Here is a 17,609-nt window from a genome sequence, read left to right as displayed (position 1 = left end):
TGGATGCACTCACCTGAGGCTTTTTGGCAGCTGCAGTTCTACAGTAACCGGATTTACGATCCGGGTAATCTGGAAGGGCCTGTGTACTTGGGACCCATGTTTTTATACAGCTGCCTCAGGTTGAGGAACTTGGTAGACAGGTATACTTTTATCCCCCACTTTGAACTTTCCCTCTGGTGCCCTCTTCTTATCTGCCTGTCTCTTTTGCATCTCCGTAACTTTCTGCAATGTTCTGCACGCTATCATCCACATTTCCTTTGAGATTTCCATCCATTCAGCTAGTGATGCCAAGGAAGGTTGTTCCTGAGGGGGACCCTACTATGCATGTAGTTATTGCATTCGGCCCAATTGGTCTGTTGGTAATTGACATAACATCTCAGCTCCTGCTCCAAACTGAGTTCGCTCATTCACAGGCTCCATTGGTATTAAGATGATATGCAGAGTTAAGATGCTGAAGAGCCAATCAGTTTGAGGAATTCCTGCCAAAATTATGATGGGAACTATAAACTCGGTCGGAAATAATGTCTTTTGAGACTGCATGCAGTCGATATATATGCTATATGACAATCTTTGCAAGGGATCAGACAAAGGGAATCTTCGGGCACGCTACAAAGTGTTCCAATTTGGAGAACAAGTCTATGATGGTCCAGATTGCAGTGTTTCCCATGCTTTCTGGCAAGTCCACAATAAAGTCCATAGAGATCTCTTCCCAGCGTTTCATCGGATTGGCCACCTGTTGCAATAAACCAGGGAGCTTCCGGGTAGCCATTTCATGGAAGTGCACATGGGACAGCTGGTCAATGTTGGCAAACCTTTTCGGCACCAAGTGCCAAAATGGGAATATGTGCCGGGACCTGGAAGAGCAGCCGTCCTATGCACATGCGCGTGGCAGGAAGATGATCATCTGGATTCCGGCACGCACATGCATGAAGAGCATGCATGCGACTGGGCGGCTGCTCTTCCAGTTTCCGGCACAGGCTCCCATTTCGGCACTTGGTGCGAAAAGGTTTGCCAACATTGACACAGAGGTTTACATAGCCAGCTGCTCTGTGTGCACTTCCATGAAATGGCTACCCGAAAGGCAAGGCAAGCCTGGTCAAAGGGACTGCTGAAGGGAAGTAGAGGAGGGAGCAGAAAGCATTTCTGCTCAGCTGCTTTTCTCTGGCAGGCAGTTTGTGTGAGCGTCTGTAACAAGCTTTTAGCCCAAGTGGGATGTCCTTGCAGGATGTCCTTGTGGCGAGCTCTGGTCAGTCACGCTCTGAGGACTCTTATTACATTGACAGAGAGGAAAGGGAGTCCCTTTTCCAACCATTTTTAGTGGGCCATGCTTCTTTGAGAGCAAACTGTACTGAGGCTTCTAACCTGAACAGGGCAGCCAGCATAATGTATGTTGCACAGTGTATGGCCTTGTGTTTTTAAAGAACTCAATAAATTCACCACTGTCAAATACGTCCAGGACTGAAATTATTGCAAGGTTAATGGTACAAAACAGGCATTATTCTCTGAATGTATTTGCAGACAATATGATTTTTATAATATCTAATCTATTTCTAATACTTTTAGAACTTTGTTGCAAGATTTTATATACATTTTAATGCACCTATTCAAACATAATATAGATAGACTTACGACCATAGTGACCGTTCAGAATTACAAAGTCACTGAAAAAATGTGACTTAACAACAGTTGTCACACTTAAAATTGATGCAGCATCCCCACCCTAACCTCACTGTCATGTCAACAAAATTTGGTTTCTTGGCATCTGGCCTACATTTATAATGTTTGCAGTGCCCCGGCGTCATATGATCACTATTTAGAAAATTACAGGGAAACATTCAAAATAAAAATATTAGTTATGGAAAAGCATAAATCTTTGGGGACAGCTTTCTGGGGGTCCCACCATTGGAGAATATCTTCTTCAGGAACCTTGTTCAGTTATGGCCCCCTTCTTTAGAGAAACCTATCCCTAGATATAGTAAAACAAACAAACAAGTGGATTGTCAAATGGATCAAATGACTAAAATCAAATTATCTTGTTTGGGACACATTAAATATACAAAGACCTAAATCTCTGGAGGAGGCTCATGCTGGGAAAGGTGGAAGGAAAAAGAAGAGAGCAGTCAGATGGAAAGTGCGTGGACTCAGTTCAGTGGTGGTCCTGCTGGACTAGGTTAGAGACAGATTATTCTGAAAAAATGTCTATGTGGTTGTTAAGATTCAGCAGCATCTTGACGGCACATAATGAATTAAAAAATTGTCATCATGTAAAAGTCACAAATCTCAATGATCGACTATAATAATTTGTTTTTTTAATGTATTACGATAAGCTACTCAAAGTTTCCGGAAATGGAGCAGCATACAACTTGTATTAAGTAATAAATAAATGATCAACCAAGGCACATTTAGGGCCAATATCCATGACTTTCGACCAGAAGTGTCCAATCTGTAGCCATGTTTAATTGTTTTTTGACTTCTATCAGATGATCAGAAAGGACATTTGAGGCTAATCTTTATCTCCTCTTTGCCATAACTTGGGAGCAAGCATGCTGGGTTCTTTGCTTTGACTGCTGCTAATGCCAAGTCTGCTAGAAACAAATATCTCCTTGTCCACCATTTTATTAGAACATAGAACATAGAATAATAGAGTTGGAAGGGGCCTCAGAGATCTTCTAGTCCAACTCCTTGCTCAAGGGACAGATGAAAAATTAATTTAAAAAATGTATAGCTACATATTGAGCATTAAAATGTTAGAAAATCTATCAGCTAAATGTTGGAAGTGTAATCAGACACCAGGTTCATATTGGTGGATATGTCCAAAGGCAAAAAATATTGGACTAAAATACTTGGTTAGAAAAAATGATAAGGCAACACATAGATTTGAAACCAGAACTATTTCTGCTGGATTATTATTACCAGAACATTATAATAAAGGGAACACATACTTAATTCTGCATGTACTAATGGCAGCAAGAATAGTGTTTTCACAAGAATGGAAAAATGATGAAGTCCCGGCAGATGAAAGTGTAATTAAAAAAATATTAGAATGTGCTGAGAAGGATAGACAGACATTTAAGATAAAGAAAAGGAAGAAATGGCAGTTGGTCTTACCTGAACTGCATGTTTAAAAGACGTGGGAGGAGTAACATATGGGTATTAACCCAGCCCTTTTGCCCTGGAGACTGAGGTAAATCTTGAGTCCACACTTCCTATCCTCCTGCTGACCTCCCAGATTAACCGATGGTTCGTAGCAGAGCACCTGGAAGGAAGGGACAGAAAACAGCACAAGCACACATCCTTCCTCCCTGGCCCTGCCTGACCACTGAACTAACTCAGGCCCCTGGCGCGGGGCATCCTACAAAGGGGGGGAAGTGACTCCTCCCACGCCTTCTTCTAAACATGCAGTTCAGGTAAGACCAACTGCCAGTTTCCGAAGTGAGGCGTGTGAGGAGTAACATGGGACATACCAAAGCTAGATGTCCTTGGGAGGGATCAACGGGCCTGAGCCCCTCGAAAGTCTAGGACTTCCTGCAGAACCCTCCTACCAAAGGCTGCTTCCGCGAAGGCGTAAGCGTCTAGCTGGTAATGTCTAATGAAAGGTGAGGGAGAAGACCAGGCGGCAGCCCAGCAGATCTCTATGGGAGCCTGGGTGGCCCAGGCTGCTGAGGTGGCCGCACTTCTGGTGGAGTGTGCTATGATGCCCTCTGGGACCTGAAGTCCCCGTGCCTCGTAGGCCGGTGAGATGGCCGCTCTGATCTACCTGCTAATGGTGGCCGGGGAAACCTTGACTTCCCGGGTGGACGGCTGAAAGGATACAAAGAGGGCCTCTGAAGCCTAAATGGCGCCGTGTGCTTTAGATAGATGTGAAAGGCTCTTCTGACGTCCAACCTGTGCCAAGATCTTTTCCTATCCCTGGAGGGCTGTGGACAGAAGTCTGGCAGAACTATCTCTAAGGCCCTGTGGAAGGGAGAATTGACCTTGGGCATGAATGCAGGGTCCAGTCTGAGGATGACCCGGTTCTCCAGAAAGGTGCAGAGGTCCGCTCTGCTGGAAAGAGCCTTGATCTCAGATACTCTCTTGGCTGAGGTGATGGCAACCAGGAAGACGACCCTAAGGGTCAGGAATTGAAGGGAAACTTCCCTCAGGGGTTCAAATGGTGTCTCTGTCAATGCCTGGAGGACCGTGGGTAGGTCCCAAGTGGGGAATCAATGGACCACTGGGGGTTTCAGATTCGCCACTCCCTTAAGGAAGCGCCTTAGGACCGGATGTTGGGACAAGGGTGGTGCATCCACCACTACCCCCGGGCCGTGGAGAGCAGAGACTTTTCTCCTAAGGGTGCTGGGGGGCCAGACCTATTTCCAGACCTTCCTGCAGGAAGTCCAGAACCTGGGGCACAGAAGCCAAAGCTGGGACGATGTCCCTAGCTTGACACCAGCCCGCGAAAGCAACCCAGAAGGCGTTGTAGATACGAATGGTGGACTGCCTCCTGGTCGCCTCGACGGTCTTAATGATACCTGCTCTCCAACTGTTCGACTTGCTGGGTACTATAGTGGGTTCTCACTCTATCATATAGTGTTCTAATGCAACTCTTTTCTTGTGACAGTGGATAGTTTGCTGTTGAAATTCAGAATGTGTGGAGTGGTGGTGACTGACCCAGATTGGATCATTTAAGTTTAATTTATTGACTGATGCCTTTGATTTTGTTATTCACTTTGATATCAATTGTATTTCCAGAACATTTCTCATTTCCAACTGTCCTGCTATAGTAAAGTGGGTCTACAAAGGACTTATAAGCGAGGCTTCATTTTGATTCTCTTGGAAATCTTTCCCTAATTGGTTTCTGCCCTCTTTTCTCAGATGGATGGAAGCATGTTTGAATGAAGAACTGCCCCCCACAACAGAGCTGGAAGAAGGGCTTAGGAATGGGGTCCACTTGGCTAAACTTGGAAACTTCTTCTCCCCCAAAGTGGTGTCTCTCAAAAAAATTTATGATCGTGAGCAAACTAGATACAAGGTAAGTTAAAGTTTCCTGTTCTGGTGGATAAGGAAGTTTTAGTTTTAAAAAAAGATTTAAGAAACAATGCATAGATGAGAAAAATGCCATCGTTGCTACTTGAGGGATGGTGTCAATCATCAAGCCTTAACTAAAATGGTGCATCAAATGAGGTCAGTTAAGAAGCTTTTGCTATCTGCTCCGATCCCATAAAGCCTTCTGGAAAAAAAGGGTCTAGGCCCTATGGGCTACAGTGCTCCTCTCTTACATAGAAAGGCTTCCATGGGCACCTCATTTCTTGATCAGTGAAGCTGTTGGTTAGGTTGTCCTGGAGCTGCAGTGCTTGTCTGATTTTTGCATTTTTTTTTCCTCCCTCTGTGTTTCAGGCCACAGGCCTCCACTTCCGTCATACGGACAATGTAATTCAGTGGCTGAATGCAATGGCTGAAATTGGCCTTCCTAAGGTAGGTTGGCTGGAATGAAAGCCTCTTGGAATGGGGGAGTGGGAGGAGTGGGATCAGGGGAGTGGGATCAGGCCTTCCTAAGGTAGGTTGGCTGGAATGAAAGCCTCTTGGAATGGGGGAGTGGGATCAGAGGAGTGGCTCCTCTGATCTCTCCAGGGTTGAAAGCTTTCCTTTTTCTGAAACCATTAAAAAAAAATCCTCCAACCCAGTGCAGTTTTTGATTCTAAAGACTTTCTAGATTTAACTTCATATGAGCAAGAATTATTTGTAGCTGACCCTTTTCTCTTTGCTGTTCTGTACAGTGCAGCACATCCCTAAAAATTGCTGAGGGTAAGCTAACAAGCTTACCTCTGTAGTTAGTTGATTAGAAGCCTCCATTTCAGTTTCTGCCTGAAATTGTTTGACACTAAAGGCTTTTGCTTGCTTCCTAATTCCCAGTCAGCTAGGCAAATAGTTGTTGATAGCATGTTCCTTTCAGTGTGTATTTTCTATTGTATGTCCATTTAGTCTCTTGTAATTCCTTCCTCTCTAATGAATGTAAATAAAAACATACATTCTCTTCTTGCTAATTATCCCAATACTGGGGTAAGTATTCCAAAGGGCAGAGAGTGAGGAACAAGTGTTAAAGAGACTTGTTGGCCAAGCTGGGGGAAGGAGTCTGGAATCTCTTTGTGGGTACAGGAACACAAAGTCCAATACCAGTTGAATGTTGTTGAACCTTATTTAGTTTTACCCAGGTGCAAACCATTAAGTTTGAGAAGATTCCTATATGGATTGAATTGAACAATAAAGCAGTAAATAGGAACTTTTACCTGATTGTTTGCACCTGACATTTACCCTTAAACCATCAGTCTGAGAATATTCCTGTGTATAAATTTGAGCAAAAAACCCAGCTAATTGAACTCTTTTAGTCCAACCCCCTTCCCAAGGCAGTAGTCCTTACCCAATCCTAGAAATGGTTGTCCAATCTTTTCTTGAAAACCTTCAGCAATGGAGCACCCACAATTTCGGGAGGCAAGCCATGCCATTGGTTGATTGTTCTCACTGTCAGAAAATTTCTCCTTAGTTCTAAGTTGCTTCTCTCCTTGATTAGTTTCCATCCATTGCCTTGTCTTGCTTTCCCTTCTGATTCTTTGGAAAATAGATTGACCCCCCCCTTCTTCGCGGCAGCCCCTCAAATATTGGAAGACTGCTATCATGTCACCGCTAGTCCTTTTCTCAAGACTAGCCATATTCACTTCCTGCAGGCATTCTTAATCAGAATGCCTAATCATCTTTGTTGCTCTTTTCTGCACTCTTTCCAGAGTCTCAATATCTTTTTTATTTTATGGTGACCAAAACTGGATGCCGTATTCTAGGTGTGGTTTTACTAAGGCTTTATAAAGCGGTACTAACACTTTGTGTGATCTTTATTAACTCCCTCTGTGAATGCAGCCTAGGATAGTGTTGGCTTTTTTGGTGGCTGCCAACACTGCTGATTCACATTTAAGTGCTTATCCACCAGGGCTCCTAGATCCCTATACAATACAATGCAATACAATAACAGAGTTAGAAGGGACCTTGGAGGTCTTCTAGTCCAACCCCCTGACTAGGCAGGAAATCCTATACCATTTCAGACAAATGGCTATCCAACATCTTTTTAAAGACTTCCAGTGTTGGGGCATTCACAACTTCTGGAGGCAAGTTGTTCCACTGATTAATTGTTCTAACTGTCAGGAAATTTCTCCTCAGTTCTAAGCTGCTTCTCTCCTTGATTAGTTTCCACCCATTGCTTCTTGTTTTACCCTCAGGTGCCTTGGAGAATAGTTTGACTCCCTCTTCTTCTCCCTCCCTCTAGCAGTTACTGCTGTTGAGCCAGGTTCCACTTATTCTGTACCTGTTTTTCTTCCGTAAAACCTTTCTTTTCTCACCACTGAATTTCATTTTGTTAGATAAGCCCAGTGTTCAAGTCTATCAACAAGCTTTTGGATCTTGAACCTGTCTTCTGGGCTGTTGACTGTTCCTGCCAGTTTAGTGTCATCTGTAAATTTGATGATATTTATATGTTCCTTTATCTAAATCATTTATGAAGGTGTTGGAAGAGTATTGAGCTACAACAGAACCTTGGACTACCCCACTGCTTCCTTCCATGTACTTTGTTAGCCAGTTACAAATCCATCTGGTGGTGATAGCAGTAGCACTTAGACTTATATACCCCTGCATCCAAGGTGGGTTGCTCCTGGTTCGGCCCAGTCCAGCCTGGTTCAGCCAAACCTGTAGTGGTATTTTGACCTGGGTTACAGAACCGGCAGCGGCCCAGGCTGGCCATGCCCCCAAACCAGTTCCCCGGTCACTGCCCACCATTGCTGGCATGTTGTTTAGTAGTGCGCACATGTGCACAGTTCATTGTAAATTGCTCTGTGCATGCTCAAAGAACAATTTATATTGAACTGCACGCACAGCGTGCATTTGGCACATATGCGAAGCGAACTGATAGTAAAACCGGAAGCAACCTACCTCTGCCCTGCATAGTAGCAATAGCAATAGCAATAGCAGTTAGACTTATATACCGCTTCATAGGGCTTTCAGCCCTCTCTAAGCGGTTTACAGAGTCAGCATATTGCCCCCAACAACAATCTGGGTTCTCATAGTGCTTTACAGCTCTCTCTAAGCGGTTTACAGAGGCAGCATCTTGTCCTTAACAATCTGGGTCCTCATTTTACTGACCTTGGAAGGACAAAAGGCTGAGTCAATCTTGAGCCTGGTGAGAATTGAACTGCCAGATTGCAGGCAGCTGGCAGGCAGCAGAAGTACCCTGCAATACTGCATTTTAATCACTGCACCACCATGGCTGTTAACGATGCTGTCTGTCCCCCATTTTTCTGTCTTACCAAGAAGTAGGTTGTGGGCTACTTTATTAAATGCCTTACTGAAATCCAAATATACTATTCCTACAGCATTTCACTGGTCCACTAAATTAGTCACTTTGTTGAAAAATGAAATAAGATTTGTTTGGTATGATCTGTTTTTCACAAAACCATGCTGGTTTTTGGTTATAACTTTGCTTGCTTCTACAGTAGGTGTTCTAGGTATTAAACCAGTGACAAGAATTTTGAATTCTTACCTTCTTTTCCCAGACTTCTATAGTTTTTAACCATTTAAAAGGTCTTCTGTACCTGACCTCTCCAAATTGAAGTTTTTCTTTTCCAATTTTTCCATAGGTTTGCGATCTTCTTTAATGTGTCACAAGATTTGCAGTCTTTCCTCTGCTCCCAAAAGTTAATGACTTGCTAGATCCCCTGAATGGAGATAAACATTGTGAAAAAGTTTCTTTTTTAATGCAAATTCAAATAGTATCAATCATTTTTTCTCTTTCTTTCTTTTTTGCGCACTCTTCAGATTTTTTACCCGGAGACAACAGACATCTATGATCGGAAGAACATGCCACGCTGCATCTACTGTATCCATGCACTCAGGTAAAGATTGAACCATCCAAATATTGACATAACACTGTGAAAGTGTCCCAAAGGTGCTTTTTCAAGAGGCAGCTGGACTTTCTGATTTGTCTTTGAAGACATTTCACTTCTCATCCAAGAAGCTTCTTCAGCTCTGCCTGGATGGTGGGGAAGGGAAGGATTTATACTCCTTGCAGACAGCTGGTCATTTGTACTCTGTTAGCGAGTTGTTATCACCATCTGGAGGTTTATCTGTGCCATCAGGGTCACCTGAGTGGTGCAGGTGAGTGTGGAGCCTTCTTGGAACTGTTGAAACGACTGTGCTGTAGATTGGAGATAGATGTTGTCGTATCCCTCCGCCTCTTTTTGAGAGAGGGGCTGTTCAATTTTGACATAGATGGCCTCTTTGACCCCTCTTTCAAACCAGTGGTCCTCTCTTGAAAAAGCACCTTTGAGACAACCATGACCTGGATGACTGAGAAACGCTACAGACATTTAGCTGTGTAAGTGTGTCTTAGAAAAAACGATTAGAAGAAAAATATATATAATTTAAAAATTGAATAGCACCCACATATACGAGTTGATGTGGGGGATTTTGTATCTTAGGTGTAAAGATGAAGAGACAAAATTGACCTTCTGCAAAGCATTAGTGTTCCTATACAGGCATAATAAAACCAGCACATATGTAAATGTGTGGAAGAAAATTCCATCTTGAGAATAGGTAGCATGATCATTGGAAGAGTTGTTTTTTTTTAATTAGTTTTTATTTTATTTTAGGAGAACAATCCATCTTCCATTAAACAGTGTGTCATCTGGGTACAAATATTTTGTGAAATAAAGTTTACAATCATGTTCATTATTTGATCTATTCCTAGCTTAACACCTATACCTTAAATGTCTAATATTTTAACGATCCTCTTCTTGATTGATTTAACTCAATTATATTAACTCTATTGATACTTTTTCTATATTTTATATACCACCACTTTTACTTCTAATTCTTATATTTATTCTCTAACCATTGATAAAATGATTTCCATATAATATAATAATAAGTTATTTTCTCTTTAATTGCCAGTGTTAATCTGTTCATTTCTGCATATTCCAATATTTTCCTAATCACATTCTCCTCTGTAGGAATCTGTTCGCTTTTCCAATTTTGTGAAAATACAATCCTAGCTGCTGTCATAACATGAATAATCAAATATACATTACTCCTGTGCGCTGCTTGGAGAGTCCAAGCATGGGTTAAATTCAGTCTATCTGCCTAGGACCGACTAGATTTTTCTTTAGCCATGCCTCCTGTGCCTCATTGAGGTCAGTTTAAAAACTCAGTCCGCACATTTGGGCTAAATTTGGTGAGCTCCTGAGCAGATAGACTGGGACTCTCCAAACAGTTTACAGGGTTTTTTGTGTTTGTTTAGTAGAAAAAATTGGTAGAATAGCTTAGTGTAGGTTTGCCTTGAGTTTCTTACATTGCTGAGAGGTCTGTTGGGGTTCCAGACTGCTGCCGTCACAAGCAGCAGGTAAAGGGGTTGAAGGTGCTTGTCCGGCGGCTGCTGGCAAGCACGGGGGTGTCAGGGGGCTCCCTGATTCCTCCCCAGCTGTCAGAGAACTTGAAGTGGCCCCGGAGCCTCCTTCAAAGCTCCAGTTGCCTCCGACAGCTCTCCTTCGCTCCCAGCAAGCACGTCATCCATTTTGGAAGGAGAATTTCGCGGGTCTCTTTACAATGCCTTGCAGAGGCTGCAACTGTCAGCAGAGGCTCAAAATTGCGGCGGAACAGTGCAGCGGCCATTTTAAAGGACATTTCGCACTGCTCTCGTTCAAGAAGACTCGGAGGCCTCTGAAGAGCCGCGCTTTGCCCTCTCAGCTGCAGATCACCGCTGGGGAGTGGCTGATCTTGTCCAGGGCACCGGCAAGGGCTCCCTCCCCCAGAACATCAGTAGAGCGGCCATTGGAGTGGTTGGCCACCTGGTCATACTTCAGCTCCAGGAGCAGATCTGCGAGTGCTGTGGAGCCGGCTGGCTCGCATCTGGTGCCGTCCTACTGCTGCTGATCCTGTCAGCTTGGAAAGATCGTTGCAAGAGGTGCATGATGGCAGATGGAGGTTTGGAGACTCAGGAGGACCTGGCTGGGCCCTCTTCAAAGTGCAGTAGGCCAGATTCTCCATCACAAAGGGAGAAGGGGAAGCAAGGACACCGGAGGGAAGGATTCTCATGGCTCCTCAGGGAGCAAAAGCTCTCAAAAGACACGAGGTTAGGAGGCGCAAGTCCTCAGGGAAAACCCCTGGAAAGGCCTAGGGACAGGCCAAATCCCCTGAACGTAGGGTCTCATTGCCCTGCCCTTCACCTGACAGGCCTGAGGGAGGGAGCAGTGCTACTTCAAAAAAACAACCAAGGAAACCTACAACCCTGTGCCTACACCTCCCGCAAGCTCACAGACACAGAGAGACGATGGGCTGCATGGGAAGAGGAGGTTTTCGCGGTAACACTGCTAACCTGGAGACACCTATTGGAAGGGGGCCAGAAACCGTTTGAAGTCTGGACTGATCACAAAAATCTGGAGGCCCTCAGGACCCCATGGAAACTATCAACCAAACAAATCTGCTGCGCTCAATACCTCACCTGTTTTGACTTCGCACTAAAGCACATTCTGGGGGGAGGAACTTTCTAGTGGACTCCCTCTCCTGCATGCCCCAGTACAAATGCGAATGGGAGCAGGTGGTGGATGCCATTGTTCCCCCTACTCAAAAATCTGCCCAGATGATAGGGGAGGAGCCAATGTCCCTATGGTACGGATGTGCAGTCTCGATGTTCTGAGACTGCAGCCGATACCTTTGCACTGGGGGGTCCAATCGGACCTAAACCGTCCCAAAGAGACGGTGAACAGGAAGACCACGTCTTGCTGATATCAGGGACAACGCAAGTCTCTGATTGATGCAAGAAAAGGACTTCAAGCTGGCGACAAAAGGCAGCCTAGGCTGATGAAGTGGGGACGGCTGAGGAACGGAAGGAAATGGAAAGAGAAAGTGTGATTATCTGGTGAATCCTTTCTGTTTTGAAAAAAAAATTGCCCCAAAGAACCTCTTTTTTATGCTAAATTAAATCCTTAAGCAGAAGAAGTTAGTGGCGGAATTGATCATCATTGGATTGTTTTGGTTAGTAGGCTTTTATTTTTGTAACTACACTTTGTGGATTAAAGTGCTCCTCGCAATTTTTTTTCTCTCTCTCCCCTCTTCTTAAAGTGAATGGACCGATTTTTCTTCTTCGGCTCCTTCCTGCTTTATTTTTCAACTTAAGGACTAAAATCTCCCTCTCTACTCTAACAAAAATTGTCTATTATTTGCTATTAAACTCCATTTAAGAACTTTGTCCCTCTTAAATCTGAGATAAGAGAGTGAAGGAAAATAATTGAATTCTGCTACTCGGAGGCTAGAAGCCCTAAGTTGTTTTTTGTTTTTTTTTGAAACTACGCATTTGTTCCTGCTTCTCCTTTGATTTCACTTTCTTTGTACTTCAAAGCTCGTAACTAAAAGTGATAAGAGCCAAGGACACAAAGTGTTTACCAAAGCTGTCCCTTGAGAGCCTTATTGGCACTGGGAGAGGGGGGGGAAATGGAACCTCTTTCTTGTGAAGATTGCAAGTGATTTTTGAAAGCTAGAGAGGCAGTAATTTACAATTTGGAAACATGGATCAATTTTCAGAAGAGAAAACTTTAATTTTGCAAAAGATTTGGGATAAAATTCAAAAGTTATTGGAGGTAACTTAGAGAATTGACAAGAAGATAGAGTTTATATCAGAAAAAAATGAGGGAGGTGGAGCTCCAAAAACTGAAGAGAAAAATGAACACAAAGATAACAAAACTAATGATTTGATTTCTGAAATGAAAGTGATTGAAAGCGAAAGATGGGAGTTTGGAGAGGGGAATTTGATGGTCCGGAGCTCTACCCCAAATTTCAAGGCACAAAAGAAGGAAAAAGAGCAAAAATGATGGTTTTAAAGAGAAAATTTTTATCAGAAGCAGGATTGATAATTACATAATTGCTAATAATTGCTACAATTAAAGTAGCAAAAGGGCGCCGAGATTACCTGAGAGGTCCAACAGACAACAAGGTGCGGAGAGATGTCCATAAAAACTTTACCAAAGGAAATAAATAGAAGATTAACTCCACAAATGGCTAAAGAAATAAGACTACATGCCTTCTGGAAGGACACAGGTTGATATATGAAAATTGATAATAAAAAATAATAATAATAATAATATCGGAAGAAGGCAGGGCTTAGCAGTGAGAAGACGGAGTTTCAGGCTATTCCTGAAATTTCCCTATTCGTTTCGGATCCTAGCTGTCCCGGAGAGACAGTGAAAGGTTAGGGGAGATCCAGTGACCTCAGAGACGTTCGCAAGTCTCTGGGGGGCTTGGAATTTAACCCCTTTTGCCAGCTCCTTCTGGATTAGCTGTAAGCTAACCGAAACTGCAGGTTGCCCCTAAGAATGGTGGAAGTGATTTCAACTGGTAAGCTGATTTTATTACTCAAAGAGACACGGTCCGCATTAAAATTTAAGCTAATTGAAACCAAAGAACAGAAAAATCTAGCGGCGAATTGTTTTTTTTTAATGGATTTATGGCCGGTGGTTACCCTATTTCTTAAATGTTTTTGATGATATTTACGTGGATAAAGGAAAGATTACTCCAACATTCCCTCTGACTCTTCTTAAGTGGGCTGTAAACCAATTTACTACAATTCGGCTTTTCACAATCTGACACTTTTATTGCTTGGCTGTGTTGGTCTAAGATCAGATAAGTTCGCATAGCTCCCAGCGTGTTCTTACTTGCAAATATCTTAAAGCTTCTAGCTGCGTCACAACATGGCGTCTATACCTGCTTCAAATGATTCCTTTCAAATGATTTTCTCTGCATTTCAAAAGTTGTTTGACTCATATGAAAGATTTGAAAAAAAGCTGGACTATTTCACATTAAAATATGAAGAAAAAAGTGAGAACGTTGAATGTTTGAATGTTCCTGAAATACAAATGAAGAATGTCAGAAATGAAGTCTTTCAACTTGCTGACACGCTGGGCGTCTGGTTTACTTCGGAGTGAGAAAGAGATACAACGCTTGAAAGGGGGGCAGCCATACAGAAGATTTATTTCAAAAGACAGAGCGCAGGAGGAATGAGAAGCATTAAAGAATCTATACTTTATGAAACATCATTTGCACAATTTTCGATACCACCCTTGAGAATTAAAGACAAATTGAAAAGTTTAACAAGCCTAGGACAACGTTATTATTACATCAGAGGCATCCTGAGCAAAAAGGTGCGAAGATACTCCTGTTTGGACTTGCTTATAAAAACATTTGGTAAACCTGATCCGTGAATGGTAATAGGACTAAGGAGGTTTTGTTATTGGAGAGACATAGGCTGATAGATGGAAGAATACAATTTAAAATTAGCTAAATCTAATTACTCTTATTTGTAATAGACATAGCTGAATAATAATTGATATTGATAGTAATGTATATAATGTGGAGTTGATATGATAATAATTGGATATGAGAAGGGAAGGTTGTTCTATAGCATGTAAAGAAAGATGATGTATTTGTTTTAAATTAAAAATTAAAAAATTTTAATAAAAAAAATAGCTAGGTTTGATGATTAGTAAGTAGGAATTTAGTAATTTTTACACTGCGTGCTTAAATAAATAGTTGATAATGGTAACAAGTATGTTGGCTGGAGGTGAGGAAGCTGGATATAAGTAATAAATTATTTCGTTAACAAATATTAATGATAACAATAATAATGAAATGATAAGAGATATAGTTAACGACATATATATGTACTGGTTTAATATAAGGAATTTGGATATAAATTGTAAAAAGTGACTTGGAAAAAAAGGCTTAGGAATGTTGTTAACTAATGATGAGAGATGTAGTTAATGATATATATGTATGTATGTATGTATGTATGTACGTACGTACGTACGTACTAGTTTAACATAAGGAATTTGGATATAAATTGCAAACAATGATTTGGGAAAAAGGGTTTAGAAATTTAATTAATTAATTCTTACTTTGAGTATGTTATAATGGTGTAATGTTATTGGATATATGAAAGTAGATAACAAAAAATTTAACTAAGTGTTATAATTATTAAGTAGTAATTTAGTAACTTATAGATTGTTATGTTAAATAAATAATTGATAAGGGCAATAAGGTATACATACATATGTTGGTTTGATGAGAAGAAAATAGATATAACAGTAAATGATTTTTTGTTAACCAATATTAATTATAACAACTAACAATGGAATGATAAGGGATATAGTTAATGATATATATATGTACTACCATAACAAAAGGAACCTGGACACAAATTGTAAACAGTGATTTGGAGGGCGGGGGGGAAGGGCTTAGAAACTTTGTCAACTAAATTTTGTTTAGAATATGTTATAAAGGTTTAAGGTATTGGATGACTTTGTAATAATTAATGAAATGCCATTAGGTGGTTATTCTCGGCAAAAGGACACTAAAACAATTTCAGTCAAATGAGAACTATGATATGTTGAAAGTAAGACTCATTAAGAACTTTGACATTTGATATGAATGTAAGTAATGACTGAGGAAGAGATGCACGAAAGCTAATTGTAACCAATTGACACACTTTCTACAAGATGTAATGTAGGATGATTTTTTTTTGTGTTGTTTGTTTAATAATTTTTTTTTAAAAAATGCAAAAAAAAATCTGCCCAGATGACAATGCCAGATGACAATGCCGCAACCGGCAAGACCAACCAGCAAGCAACCTAACCACGAGACTCAAAACCGAACTGCTAGCAGACCCTTGGTTTCTTGACAACCAACACATCTTGAAAAAAAGAGATGACCTCGCATGGAGGGGTTGAAACTCTACATCCCTACATACCCTAATCCTTCAGAGGAGCCACGATGCCAAATTGACAGGTCACTTTGCGTTCCTAAGAAAGACGTGGACAGTTATGTGAAAAGTTGCACCATCTGTGCCACAATGAAGAAAAGACCAGGGACACCCCACGCCCGACTGCTGCAGCCAGTAGCAGAGCCAACGAGGCTATGGGAGGAGATTGCAATGGACTTTATAGTAGAGTTGCCAAAAAATGGGAGAAACACAGTGATTTGGACAGGTGCACTTCATACCCTGCAGCGGACTACTCTCAGCCCACCAGCTGGCCAAACTGTTCCTGAAGCACATCTACCGCCTGCATGGAGCATCTTGAAAAATTATCTTAGACAGAAGGGTCCAGTTCATGGCTAAGTTGTGGAGGGAGTTCCTTCGGTCCATTGGGTCATCCCAGGGCCTTAGCTTGGCTTTACATCCAAGCACCAATATGTGTGTGAGGGGGGGGGGGCAGAAAGACTGAACGCCATGGTAGAGCAGTACCTGAGGTGCTGTGTGAATTATCAGTAGTCCAATTGGGTGGACCTCCTTTCTTTTGCTGAAGTCATGTACAATAATGCTGTTCACAGTAGCGCAGGACTAACGCCGTTCAAAGTAGTGAGTGGCATGGACTTTGTCCCAATGCTTGAGTATCCAAGGGATCCCCCCTCCTCAGTCAGCTTAACTGATTGAATGTCAATGCTGAAAGCAATCTCGGAGAATGTAAAAAAAGCACTAGCTAAAGTGGCGCAAACCTATAAGAAACAGGCAGATAAACACCGAGCTCCACAATAGCCTTTCCAGGTGGGAGAGAACGTTTACCTCTCCAGAAAATATTTGAGATTAAAACTCCCTAGCAAGAAACTGGGGCCAAAGTTTATGGGACCATTCCCCAAAATAAAGATCGTCAACCCACTCAGTGCAATTGAAACTGCCCCGACTGTTAGGGAAAATACACCTGTTATTCCATAGTAGCCTCTTAAAACCCATGGTCGGATTAACCCTGAGACCACTACTCCAAGAGCCCCTGGGCCAAACCCATTATGAGGTGCAGTGAATCTTTGATTAGAGGTGGCACAGGAGACAACTCCAATACTTAAATCAATTGGAAGGGCTAACCCTTGACAGAGGCAACTTGGGTAAAGAGTAGAAATATCCAGGCTGATCGCCTTATAGCAAAATTACATGCAGAAAATCCAAACAAGCTGTGTGTGTGTGTGTGATGCACCCCTAAATCCTATACCTGTACTCAAATTATTTTTGTTTTGCACAGGTTTCGGGAAGTGAGGGCAGCCGAATGTCAACTCGTAAAGCATTTCCATGTCTGTTATCGAGTTGCCATATGAGGAAAGGGGGGAGTGCATTCCACGCATACCTTCAGCTAGAGTCAGATCTCGGATTACCACTGTAGGCTTATGAGGCATAGAATTCTACAGCCTGCTGGAGCACATCATTAGATAATGTGATTTATGACACAGACTGAGGGGAGGGGGGAAACAGGCAAAGTTCAGCCGTAACTTACGTGAGGTCAGATCTCAGTCCGCTAGGGTATTAGCAATAGCAATAGCAGTTAGACTTATATACCGCTTCATAGGGCTTTCAGCCTCCTCTAAGCAGTTTACAGAGTCAGCATATTGCCCCCACAGTCTGGGTCCTCATTTCACCCACCTCGGAAGGAGAAGGCTGAATCAACCTTGAGCCAGTGAGATTTGAACCGACGAACTGCAGATAGCAGTCAGCTGAAGTGGCCTGCAGTACTGCACTCTAACCACTGCGCCACCTTGGCTCTTACTTTTGCTGAAATGTTGTT

General features: G+C 42.3%; 1 protein-coding gene across 1 annotated transcript in view; it reads left to right on the top strand.

Moving 5' to 3' along the window:
• Positions 1-17,609, top strand: part of IQGAP1 (IQ motif containing GTPase activating protein 1) — a 122,427-nt gene that overhangs the window by 20,901 nt on the left and 83,917 nt on the right. The window contains exons 3-5 of the mRNA XM_087704445.1: positions 4,855-5,011; positions 5,377-5,454; positions 8,833-8,909. Of these exons, the coding sequence (XP_087560571.1) occupies positions 4,855-5,011; positions 5,377-5,454; positions 8,833-8,909 (312 nt within the window). The remainder of the gene's footprint in view (positions 1-4,854; positions 5,012-5,376; positions 5,455-8,832; positions 8,910-17,609) is intronic.

The sequence above is a fragment of the Thamnophis sirtalis genome, unplaced genomic scaffold (genome assembly GCF_051295495.1).
Source record: "Thamnophis sirtalis isolate CommonGarterSnake01/CBP01778 unplaced genomic scaffold, rThaSir2_p1.2 scaffold_2, whole genome shotgun sequence".
Taxonomy (NCBI): Eukaryota; Metazoa; Chordata; class Lepidosauria; order Squamata; family Natricidae; genus Thamnophis; species Thamnophis sirtalis.
Note: the sequence above shows the minus strand (reverse complement) of the source record. Positions and strands in the feature narration are given on the sequence as shown.